Source organism: Odontesthes bonariensis, chromosome 4 (assembly GCF_027942865.1).
Source record: "Odontesthes bonariensis isolate fOdoBon6 chromosome 4, fOdoBon6.hap1, whole genome shotgun sequence".
Taxonomy (NCBI): domain Eukaryota; kingdom Metazoa; phylum Chordata; class Actinopteri; order Atheriniformes; family Atherinopsidae; genus Odontesthes; species Odontesthes bonariensis.
Window position 1 is genome coordinate 37,259,038 of NC_134509.1, and position 13,472 is coordinate 37,272,509.

The 13,472-nt window shown below is 41.1% G+C and overlaps 1 protein-coding gene across 1 annotated transcript in view; it reads left to right on the forward strand.

The window, feature by feature from the left end:
* Positions 1 to 11,926: 11,926 nt before the first annotated feature.
* LOC142379047 (nidogen-1-like) overlaps positions 11,927 to 13,472 on the forward strand; it is a 104,922-nt gene continuing 103,376 nt past the window's right edge. Inside the window, exon 1 of the mRNA XM_075464125.1 lies at positions 11,927 to 12,281. Within this exon, the coding sequence (XP_075320240.1) occupies positions 12,075 to 12,281 (207 nt within the window). The 5' untranslated portion in view covers positions 11,927 to 12,074. The remainder of the gene's footprint in view (positions 12,282 to 13,472) is intronic.

Here is a 13,472-nt window from a genome sequence, read left to right on the forward strand (position 1 = left end):
AGTGTCACACAGTGGTGGATTCAGTTTATTACATTTGCTCTTTCACAGCACACAGAACATTTGTCTAAAAGATGACTTTAAATGTGGACAAATAACACTTTGGAATGAAAAGTCAATAGGGATTTACAAACCAATAAATTAGTATATGAATAAATTGATGAACAAACAAATTAATACATGAGTAAAGGTGAATAGCTGGATGACTAAAGAATTAACTTATAAACGAAGTTCACAAGTAAGTTGCTTTGGATAAAAGCATCTGCCAAATGCATTAAAAAAAGATTCACAATAGGGACAAATTAAACAATAAAATAACAATAGAATGAAAATACATTTCTGTTAAAATTTATAAATTTTTTATTTTATATGTTCTTGCAAATTTTAGACCTATCTCTAAATTGCCTTTTATTGCAAAAATCCTCGAGAAGATAGTTTGCAACCGATTAATGTTTTTTCTGGAAGAGCAGAAAATTCTTGAGGTCTTCCAATCTGGTTTTAAAACCTTGCACAGCACAGAATCAGCTCTTTTAAGAGTTTTTAATGATATCTTTTTAGCTACTGACTCCGGTGACTGTGTTATTCTGGTGCTTTTAAATTTAACTGCTGCATTTGACACAGTGGACCATGAACTTTTAGTTTCCCGTTTGAAACAGTGGGTGGGCATCAGTGGTGTAGCATTGGAGTGGTTCAGGTCATACTTGGCCGATCGAACATTCTGTGTCAGCATTGGAGACACTGGCCCTCATTTATCAAACTTGCGTAAGACGAAAAACGTGCGTAGGTCGTGTGTACGTTCTTTTCTGCGCAAAGGTTGGCATTTATCAAATCCATCGTGAACGCAGGAAAGATGAAATCGCCACGACAGGTCTGAGGCCGTGTACGCACTTTTCCATTTTGACTTGCGGTGACTGCAATACAGCAGCGTCACTAGTGCGTGCTCAGGAGTCGCAACAAATCTCTAGGTTAAAATTACAGACTTATCACTTTAAAGAAGGCCCATGTTTTATTTGACTTCAACATAAATATAAACATAAACGCAAATTAAATAAATTAAACAAGTACAACTCCGTAATTGGAAGAGTGATGGCTCATTATTCAACCGTGCACCCTCACACCGAACAGGAGAGGCGCTTTAACACTGCGCATACGCGCACGCGTGCCACTGTGGAGAGGTGTATAGGGCTCCTAAAGCTGGATCTGTCTCTCGGCTGCGGGGGGAACCCTATACGCCCGAAAAGGTATGCAATATTATTATTGCATGCAGGGATCTCCATAACATTGCCCAAAAAAATGGAGTGCCATTTCCAGATGTACATCCAGAGGACCCCGTACCCAGAGATCCCTTCCACCAGCCTGCACAGCCAAGAGCGCTCAGGAGGAGAGAGGAACTGATTCAGCGATTCTGACTTTTGGTAAGCATTCTGTTATTCAAGGAAAAAAGAAAGGAGAACAACGATTTCTTTCAGCATTTATTCTGTGACTTCAGTGTTTCATTTATGTCTTTCAATGTACTGTCGATAGATTGCATGGTGTGTGTTAAAGCCATCATCCACTTCACGATCTCTGTTTGTCTTTCTAGGACCTCTGTGGTCAACACGGCTGGCCGGTGTGACGCTGCAGACCGGGGGGGCAGAGGCAGAGGCTTCGATGTTGACGGGCCGCGTATTCGTTGCGCGGGTCAGGTTGCCCGGATGCCACTTCGGATTCATCTGTGAATGAAAAATATTAGTTTGATTAGGAACCTCATTTGTGTTGAAAATTAAAGCAACTGTTTTATTTAAACGTCTTGGGTGTGCAGTCATTCTTACCATTCTCGAGCTCTAGCATGGGCGCATCAGTGTCAAGTTTCCCTGGCACGCCCGATGAGGACGTAGCTCCGATCAGGCCAGCCATCCTCTCCTCCAAGGCACTCAAATCCAAACCTGGATTCCCCCCCCCCCCCCCCCCCAGTTTGTGACATGCTGCGTCGGAGAGCTGCGACCTTCTTTTTTGGCCAATTTCATATCGGACCACTTCTTCCTGATCTTACTGGAGAAAAAGTAAAACATCGTTCAATTTTAGATTTAATTTAATCTGGAGTTTATCACATTTTATTGACCATCACAAAAAAATACATAACTCGTCCGGTCTGCGATTTACATCGCCAACGCTGTTGACAGCCGTCCCAGCTGTCAACAGCATTAGCCGCTTTCGGACAGACCGTTCTAAGAAAGTAGTTATCAGAACTACCCTCCTCGAATTTCGTTCTGATAACTATCCTTCCCCAGCGGAACTGTTTCAGTCTGCATTCGCATATGAGTCGGGACCTGATAGGGACTGATGCGCCGCGCGCAGCCGTCTGCTTCAGTGACGTGTTAGCCGTTAGCCGTTTAGCGCTACATTCAAACACAAAACAAAACGGTAAAAGTAAGGAGAGTAGAAAAAACATCACCAAGAAGCTAATATGGAGAGCGGGGAGGCCACCGTGTTCATGGTCTGCATGATGGTGATATTAATCATGGACAATCACATCAGGCGTCTAATATCGAGGCTGGAAAAGCTCACAGAGAGTTTTTCATTTCATGAAGGAAGAAAGGAGAGCAGAGCACTGCAGACAAATGAGACCAGTGTAAGTTTAACTTATTAAACACGCACCGGTTGTGTCTGTGTCATATGAGGAGACATTTCAGCCGTGATGGAATTACATGGGGCTACCGACCACCACACACCTCCCTTAGATTAGTTCTATAGAACCATGAAAAGACCCGACCTCGGAGAAGGAGCTAAATAGTTATAGGAACTAAGGGAGAAAGCCCCGAGTTCCTGTATGTCCGAACACGGGAGAAAACGGCCCCGCGGATTAAAAGGTTATTAGAACTGCCAAAGGTTCCTACAGTCCGAAAGCGGCTATTGACAGCGTTTCTTTGCCGCCTTTCGTCTATCCATGTCGCAAATTCTAGAGGTGCGGCCTCTCAGCCCCCTTTTGTAGAAGGCGTGGTTAGGATCATTACATGGATTTCAGCCACCGGATTTATCAACAGCCGCTCGGTTTTACGATGGGATTGGTGTGGTACGCATGTTCTGTAAATCTCACTTGAGCCTCTGCGTACGACGAGTTCTCCGCTCATATCTACGATGCTTTCTACCACGGCTTGATAAATAAGGGCCTCTGTGTCCTCCTCTGCTCATCTCTCATGTGGGGTCCCCCAGGGCTCAGTTTTAGGCCCTCTTCTCTTCTCTCTTTACCTGCTACCACTTGGTTCCATTCTAAGAAAGCATGGTATGTCCTTCCACTGTTATGCGGATGACAGCCAGATTTATGTCCCACTGAAAAAGAAAGACGCTTATTCTGTCAAACCACTACTCAGGTGTCTGGACGACATAAAGGCCTGGATGAGTATAAACTTTTTAAATTTTAATGAGAAGAAGACAGAGGTGATGGTTTTTGGTGGCACTACTGGGGCCCCCTTTGTAGATCTGGGCTCCTTGTCCCAGTTCATTAAGCCAACTGTCACTAACCTTGGGGTGAAAGTTGATACCGATCTCAAGCTCGACTGTCAGGTAAAGTCGTTAAATCAAGTTTCTTCCACTTGAGGCAGCTTGCCAAAATAAAACCCATTCTTTCTAAGCAACACTTTGAAACAGTAATCCACTAGGCTAGATTACTGTGATGCTCTTTATGTGGGGGTTAGTGGGTCCTCCATCGCCCATCTTCAGATGGTGCAAAATGCTGCCGCACGTCTTTTAACTGGCACACGTAAATATGAGCATATTTCCCCCATTTTAGCTTCACTTCACTGGCTGCCCATACATTTTAGGATCAGTTTTAAAATACTTTTATTTACTTTTAAATCCCTCAATGGACTCGCACCAGCCTACCTCTCTGAGCTGCTACAGCCCTATAAACCCTCCCGCTCTGTCAGGTCAGCTGATCAGCTGCTCCTGAGTATACCAAAAACCAAGCGGAAGCTCAGAGGTGACCGTGCCTTTGCTGTGGCGGCTCCTAAACTGTGGAACAATCTGCCTCTCCACGTCAGACAGGCTTCCTCTCTGTCTGTTTTTAAATCTCATCTTAAAACACATCTCTTCTCCCTGGCTTTTGACACGATGTGAGATGTTGAAATGTGAAATTGATATTTTTAGTATTATTATTGTTTTAAATTATATAGCTGTTTTGTGCCTTTTAATTTATTCTTGTATTTTATTCTTTTAAATTTCTTTGTTTTTATTTTTTCTACAGCACTTTGGTCAACTGAGGTTATTGTAAAGTGCTTTATAAATAAAACTGGATTGGATTGGATTGGATTTTTAATTTATTCACGGAATATAATCCTACTACCTGTAACAGAGATTAAATCTGAAGTGTGGGCAATTATGATTTTAGTATGGAAATTTACCTAAAATGAGATGTAACCAAACTCCTGAATGCTTCAATGACAGTCTGAGACTGAAACCTTTTTCTTGCAATGTGTCTATGTGTTATTAATCACAGGCTCAGTAGGGTCTTTTAAAAGATTTCATCAACACCCGCTTTCACAAAAATCAGCATTTGAAACAACGTTTAGGCCACTGCTCATGAAATTAACATGAATCGTTCATTCAGTGATAAAGTCCAGTATCAAATCCCTCTTACCAGGTGCCCATGTGGTAGGTATTGGCTCTGGTATCATTCTAGCCTTAATAGATACGTCCTCCACCTCCTCTGCAGTTTTTCTTCTTTGTTCTTACATAACAGGCAGGCTGTGAAGCTCATTTCACCTCACCACATTGACAAATAAAGATTATCCTGCAGCTTTTATCTTCTGTTGTGAGATGTCAAGATGTAAAACTATCTATCTATCTATCTATCTATCTATCTATCTATCTATCTATCTATCTATCTATCTATCTATCTATCTATACAACCTTTGATGAACAACCACATCAAAAGAGCAGTTTTTAATTTCTTTGAACAGGTTGCAAATGCTTTGGTACATCCATGCAAATGATTATGTACAAGTCTATGCTGTTTCCTACATTATCAATTGCTTATGTCATGTTGATCAAAATGTTTTATAATGGGTCTCTGTTGAATAGTTTCACCCCCACAGCATAAGTCTTTACACAGTGTTGTCATGATATCTCAAGCATATATCCATACATTTCCATTAGAGTTTTTTTCTAAATCTGTCCTGAATTCCTGTCCCAACAGACAGGAGCGTCAGGAGGAGTAGGAAGACTGCACTGTAATTCCTACAGCACTGCATCTACAGTTTTCCCTAAGGAGATGGTCCTATGTTCACATTTCTACTTTTCTTTCTTTCTTTGTGCTATGCAGTGCTGTCTTTTCCTTTCTGTATTGCAATGATATGGTCTGTCAACAAATGACAGTACAAACAGTAAATGTGAATCTTGTCCAGTCTCTTGCAATCAATCTCCCACAATTACAATTTGCAATAATTGTCATCAAAACTTTAGTCATAGTTTACATCAGAACATCCCTCCAGAGTACACTGTTATATTGACAACATGACTAAGCAATTTGACAGTCTTATCCATACACAATGTCACAAGGACATGTTCATTGATACAACTATTTACTTTTGAGAGATGAACTAAGGATTTTGAGCAAGAGACTGGCTTTTTCAGGCAATCCATGATGTTTTGCTATTTGTACGAATTGTTTTGAGAAAGGCACTTGCTGTTTTGCAAATGTCGAGGATGATTCGAGAGATGTACCAAAGCGACTGAAAAACCTGTAAGGTCCCACCACAGCATTTCAATCAGGTCGAGATCAGGACTTTGACTGGACCATCGCAACACCTTGATTCGTTTCTTTTTCAGACATTCTGTTGTAGATCTGCTGCTGTGTTTGGGATCATTGTCCTGTTGATGAACCAGTTTCAGCCAAGCTTCAGCTGTCGGACAGATGGCCTCACATTTGACTCTAGAATGTGTTTGTGCTGATATGCTGTGTTTGGTTTTCTCCAAATGTGCTGCTGTGCATTACGATCAAACATCTCTAGTTTTGTCTAATCGTTTTTTTTTGTGTGTTTTTTTACAATTTCTCTGAGCATTGCCATCCCAACATCCATTCCTGGGAAGATTGGTAACTGTTTTGAATATTTTCCACTTGTGAATGATCTTTCTCACTGCAGAATGATGGTCTCAACTTAGTTTTCAAATACTCTTATAACCCTTCTCATATTGATGGGTAGCAACAATTGCTTCTCTAAGATCTTTTCTAATGTCTTTCCTTCTTTGCATCGTGCTAACACACACCTGAATGCTCCAGACCAGCAAACTGACATAAGTTATGTTTTTATACATAACTTTTATACATAAGAGTTTGAAAGAAGGGTTGCTTTATTTTTTTCACGACTGCACTTACATACACAAATCTAATATTACCAGCAACAAAAATATGTGAAATCCTGAAAAGTATATGAAGTGATCATGCATAATCCCCTTTATGACTGACCTCAGGTCAGCAGAAGACTTGTTTCAGACAACTGGACCACAGAAAGTTGAAAGCTACCTCAGTGGGCTTCTAGATCTAATGCTGGTAACAGCTAAAAGGCCTGTGTCTGATTAGGTTAAAGAACCATATAGGCTAAATATTTGACACCCAAGATCATTAATTTGTCCTGTTGTGGCAATGGTAGTATGCATGACTGAATACAGATGATTTAGAACTTTATATCAATCTTAACATCAATTACAATTGATATTTCCATATATTGGCAAGTATATATATCAAGAAAGATTATGAAAATTAGTAGTTTAACTTAAGTCCACAGGAAATTGAATATTCTTAAAGATTAAAAATCCTGTTCACACAAGCACCATTCAAAAGAAAATACCTGTCCATGGAAGCAAGCTCATGCCCATACAGTAGGCGGTTTCTTCATTTCCTTTTGAAAAAGTCAATACACTGAAATATAAATACCCAAGAATATGTGAACAAGCCAATCGTCTCTGAAAGTCGTGTTTTTTTTTTTTTTACATATTCATGTGTTATGTCTCAGAAAACTAATATAAACATGACTGTGCAATTATTCAAACCATGACGAAGCATTCCATGTTGGGGCAGATGTTCATCAGTTAGTCTTCAAATCACAGAATCAAATAGTAAATCTTGATATGTATAAAACCTATGAAACCAGTTCTGAGCTAGTTTGAAAAAAGTTTAAAGGATAAAAGAGGCCAGAAAAGAGGTTTTATGCAGCTTATTAGAAAAGTGGATGGAAACAGGACTCAATGAGTAGAGGTAAGACACAGCTATGTATTTACTGACTGTGGCCAGGAGATGGTGATGATGTTCTAATGTTGGAAAGACTCGGTTATCATGTTGCAATCAGATGAAGTTAAAGATGAAATACAACATAAAACCTTGATATCTACTTTGCATTTAAACAAATCTATCATAAATCAGTAGAACTTTAGTCATTCCCACAGGTTCATTGTTTTCAAGAATGAAATTCAGCAGAAAAAGTGAACATATAACTTGATGGTTACATGTACAAAGGAGCTACATGTGAAGCCTTTAGTTTTACAATCTCTGGTTACTCATGAATCTCTAACAAAGCAGAACACTTTGTCATGCGTAGGAGATGTTGGCCATGGTGAGGAGTTTAGGTTACATCTTCCTCAGGGCCGGTTCTAGCCCATTGGCTGCCCTAGGCGAGATTGAGATGTTGCGCCCCCCCCCCCCTACATTTTGCAATTTTTCTTTTGAGCAGCAATCCCACCCCCCACCCTTAAAGGGATAAGCCAACAAAACACACAAACGTAAAAGTACAATTATGAAAATGAAAAAGGGAAAGAGCAAAAGAGAAAATACATGTAATCATTCTGATATAGGTACACTATGTTATATGTATTATGCTGTACATTTATATTTGATACATGAACTACAAGCAAGGTAATAGTCTCAGAACATTTTTATTTTTAGAAACTTTGGAACTTTTACAACCAACTGCTCACAATGAAACACGCCTAGCCTTCCTAATCGCAAATTCATCAATGGTGTCATCGAATGATATCTGGCTTGACACGTCTTGGTTTACACTTATAAGAGCAAGCCCATTGAGACGTTCTTGGCTCATTGTTGACCTCAGAAATGTTTTTATCAACTTTAACTTGGAAAAGCTTCTCTCTGCAGAAGCTACTGTTACTGGAAGGGTAGCAGCAACTCTGAGGGCGACCCACATGTTTGGAAAGATTTCTCCTAATTTCTTCTCGTATAAGAAAGTTAGAAGATCCATAGTGGTCATGCCAGCTTTTGACAAATCAGGGAATTAGTTTTACAATGACTGGAAGTGTGAGTTCATATTTTGACTGTATTAACATTAGCCTGGGCGAAAGCCGACTGTGTTGACTCTGTCAAACAGTCTGGGAAAACCCAAGAGGAATCCGTTTCCATGGAGGGCGGGACCTTACCCAGCAACTTAAATTCATTGGAGTAACGGAGTTCCCTTAACCAATCATAATGTTTAGAAATGACGTTGGTTATGCGCCGAGGTTCATGCTTACTCTCGCGAGGCTCTAGCTCGCGAATCACGCTTCCCACATCCGCTTTCATTATACCGGTACCATTTGATAAATCAAACTGTTCCCAAAGCCAGTTGGAAGGAGAGCTTCGACATCCTTGCCACTAACAATATTGAAGAGGCATTTCTCTTGCTCTTGTTTTAATTGTGTAATGCTCTCCAGAGTTGAGACAACTTCATGGATAGCTTCTAGCGTTCTTCCGTCGCCATGTTTATTTCCGCTGCGGTTGAACTACAATTATATGGACTACAATGGACTCCGCGCGTGAGTTCTGCGTCACCACTCGCAACTGTTTGCTGATTGGCAAAACACTGAGCGAACCGAGGTAGGGGGATTTGGCCAGACTATGTGCGGAGCCAAAATCTTTGGGCGGAAGTACGTAGGATGGCGTCGCCAGGCTATATTAACATACTCCTATAATAGATGATTATAGCTTTATTATGTATAGCCCACTACTACTAAAACGAATGCTATTATTACCAAAAACTATAATAAATAAACTTACAAGATTCAGAGAGAGGTGAACCTGGGAGATCAGCTGAGCTTTCTTCAGGTGAGGGTCTCTGCAAAAATCTCTGGAGTGCACCTAGACATTTTAAAATATAAAATAATATGAGCATAACACACCACTCACCAACACAATCACATTTATTACAATTGTGTATTCACATGTATCTACTATTTACATGACCGTAGCAGATTCTACATAAGCCATTTTTTCCATAAGATTTCCAAGCAAATTAAATCATTTCTCTGATTACTTTGAATGTTTACCTAGCTGGAAGGCTCGACAAATGTTAAATGATAAAACAAAAGAAAACTAGCTAGGGTATTTCTTAAAGTAGTTTGGCTTACAAGACTAACTCTAGGTTTTTAGTTTCCTTTAAAAAAACGATTTTGTTGCCTGTGAAATACAGCTTGTGGATTAAGCTAGCAGGCTAAACGATAGCCCACAAGCTTTCTAGAAATAGCTAATGCTAGCGGAGTAACGTTATGCAGTGATAGCTAGCTTCTACAATGAAACGTCAACCATGAACAGTGACAGAAAACACAATTTTGATTAAACTTTAGAACTAATGTCTGAGATGAAAATACATACCTCTATACTGGGCTTTCTTCTCCTCCTCATCTTTTTTTCGTTTTCGCCCCTCTGCACCAGACAGTTTGGTCCTTTTCATGTCGCTAGTTGACCTTCTACGACCGTTAGCGTGATCCAGTTCTAGTGTGGCTGTGACTTGCAACTGCATCGTCATGACGACACCCATGCACATATTTTATGTAATATAATATTACATTTTCATTCGAAATATGGGTTGAGGCATGTTAATTTAATTCAATGAGGGTTTTATTGCCCATACTTTTTAAAAAATGTTTCGTTAATGAATGTTGTTAAAACAAAGATGTATGGGGCGGTCGGTGGCGTAGTGGGTTAAGCAGCCGCCCCATGTACAGAGGCTACAGTCCTCGCTGCAGCTGGCCCCGGTTCGACAGCCGCACCGAGCGACCCTGTGCTGTCTTCCACCCCCCCCACCAAAAAAAAAAAGGGGTGCCCCCTGCCAATTTGGCGCCCTAGGCAGCCGTCTTGGTGGCCTGTAGGAAGAACCGGCCCTGATCTTCCTCTCCGTTACATTTTGTGGATTTTCCAGATCCACCACTGCAGTCCACCCTGCCTCAGCAGACCCCAGAATTGGAATAAAATTAATATATAGATAATTGCAGCATGGTGTCAGAGATGTTTTAGGAATATAGTCTCAGCAGGGAAGGAGCCAACTCTGGCCCATCCTTTGCGTCCAGCATCAAGGTGTCCAAGATGTACCTGATATCCAAAGTCAACAACAAAAACAAAGATGTTGAAGCCATAGCTTTAAGGCCCTGTCACACTGTTGCGTATGAGAGAAGCGTATGAGTTGCGTATGAAAATTAGGCCTAATAATATAATTTTCATACGCACGAAAAGTCCTTGAAAATAAAGAATGACTAGCGTATGAGTAGCATATGAACTGCGCATGCCCAGCGTACGTTTCAACGCGCCTATATCAGCAGCCTTTCCACATTGCTCCATTATTGCAGTAGACGACGCGCTATCAACATCTCTCGAGACATTCATCTCGATCATGCCTCCCAAGAAGCAATCGTCGTTTGCCCGGGCCCTGGGCCGAGGAAAAGGCAAAAAAAACACAAGAATCATTCTCACCCAAACCTGCTGAAATGCCTGATGCACCTGCGGCTGATGAGTTACATGCTTCTGAGCGATCAAGATCCCCAACTCCTCCTCCTGACCGCTCCCGTGAATCGTCGGTTGCCTGCCGCCTCCATCTCCGCCCGTCTGGCGGAGATGGAGGCGGCAGACGGGCGGAGGCTATAAATACGCTAGCTGTACGGTACACCTTCATGCCAACATATGGCAATTTATGTCCAGCGTTCTCGACCTATCAGTAACGTACCTATATCGTACCTCTAGCGTATTCAGCGTATGCTTAGCGTATGCTTAGCGTATTAACCATACGCACAAAAGTTTTGAGCATGTTCAAAAATTTATTTCTGCCTCAGCGTATGTCAACGTATGCCAACGTATGCCAGCGTGCTTGAAACGTATACAACCTATGCCTAACGTTCCCCTGGCGTATGTCAGCGTATACCAGCGTATGAGTGATAATTTTCATACGCAACTCATATGCTTCTCTCATACGCAACAGTGTGACAGGGCCTTTAACAAGCTTTTAGAAATGTGTGAGTTTATGTTGTCAAAGTTAGTTTGTTATATTCATGGTTTAAAGTCAACTTTTTTTTAGTCATATTAACTTGAACTGTCATGGGATTCTGAAAGGAGAATATTAAGTAGGCTGTTTAGGAAAAATCCCGAATTCTGTACTAGCTCCCTCTGAAGCCTGTAATCGTGCTTGCAAAAATCGAGCGCTCCCGGCTGTTTTTAACCAAGGTTAGGTTTATTGATCTATTATCTGAGCAGAACAGTCACCAACCACGTCTTCCATGCTGAGCGTGAGTCTGCCCCCAGCTTGTGTGCGCGCACACTGGTGTGAACTCAGGTGGACATGAAAGTTGTATCAGTTCGAATTTTCCGACTTTAGACTCTGAATTTTGAAAACCTGCCGACGGCAGCTTTAAAGTGTGGTTACTGTTGGTGACATCTTGTCTTGGCCAACTGAAGAAGATGGATTTTTGTTTTATGACAGAATCAAACACATCAACCTCTGGATCTCAAACTGTGTGGTAAGATTGAACAAACAATCAATCAACAAGATGCATTGTGCTCGTGCGACTTATGTGTGAAGGCGGAAGTTAATACTTGTATCTGTTCCTTGTTTTATATGCAATAAAGCTCTTTACCTTTACTTTGAAAGCAGCTACCGGAAGTTAACAGGTTGTTAACCCACGCGGTTCTTCCATTCATTCATTCATACATCCCCGCGACCTCTCCAATCCCATCCATCCGCTGCTCTTCGCCGCTGCATCGGGTATCCGTGTTGCTGCTTCTCTCCCCGGCTTGCTTCACCGGGGATCACCGCTGGTCTGACTCAGTCTGTGGAGCTTCAGGGTTAATCATGGGTCCTGGGTTCCGGAGCTGTTCGTGGTTCTGGCCGTACTTGCTGAGCCTGACTGTTCTGACCCGGGCTCTGGAGCTAGATGAGCTGTTTGAGTTTGGAGAAGAAGCTGGAGACCAGCTGCTGCTGCCCGGCTCCGACTCCTCCGCCGCGCTGCCTCTGAAACGGTCCATGTTGTTCTTCAAGGGAACTTACGACAAAGTTTATGTGAGTTATCATTGTTTTACGACTGAGGAGAACTTTTTAAATGTGAAGTTCATTCATGAAAGTCGTACAGAAAATGGGTTTAAATCGAACATAAATGAAGAAGTTTAAAATAATGTGGGTCTGGAAGCTAAAAAAAATCCTGTAACAAATCGCACCAAAATGACTGAAATTCAAATGACATTCCGACTGTCTGCATGTTTTCTGCACAGCTGATGTGATAAAGTTATACTGGATAACATCTAGACTTTTCAAATCTCATTTTTAATCATAACACAACAAATGAATAAAATAGGAATTTAAAGGATTAAAAAAAATCTTTTATATTCAACATGATGAAACTCATAACTTACAGAAATATAATTTCTATGTTTTAACCCTTCAATTGCCACTAAACTGTGCAAGAGATAACAAGTTATAGTTTATATCAGCTGTGGCTCATTATTTTCAGAACGCTTGTGTTAGGGGAAAATCAATTTGCTTAACAGATTTTGGCATTGATATATCACAGATATAAGGGCTTACTTAACAGAAGAGGAAAACAGAAGGACAGCACAGGGAAGAAGAAGAACAACAACAAATATGATAAAAGGAGCTTCTAAAGAGGACAGGGAGATGGTGGAGGCAGGGAACATCTAGTTACATTAGCCTGGAATATATCAAAATCAGCTCTGTTATGGGGAGCTAATCCAGGCTTGTGCTTAAAACGCCCCAAATCAATCACAAATGATTCAGATGGAAGTAATTGAGTGATTTATGTGATTGTTTTCAGTCTAATCTGTGAGTGTTTGGGCTTGATCAAGTTCACTATTCACCCTGTGTAATCTCTCGTTATCCCTTCACGAGTTCTCATTCTCTGATCAGTTCCACACTTTAAAAAAAAAATAAGAATCTTTTCATTGGGCTTTGGTCAGCAGCCGTAGCTTCCATTCCCGCTGGTGTCTGAATGGCTGATTTTGTGATGACTGTGTTTGATGTTCAGTATTCACCAAGGATGATGAGGTGTGAACGGACAGGTGAGGGATGTGTGTGTCAAATCAAAGAGAGACAGACAGAGGTGTTGAATTCTCTGTAAACATGTGAACAGAGGCTGGAATGTGAGTCAATTAAGAGTCAACACAGATAATGCTTTCATCAGTCGAACACACACACATCCACACAGAGTGGATGCATTCCTCAGATCATGCAACACAT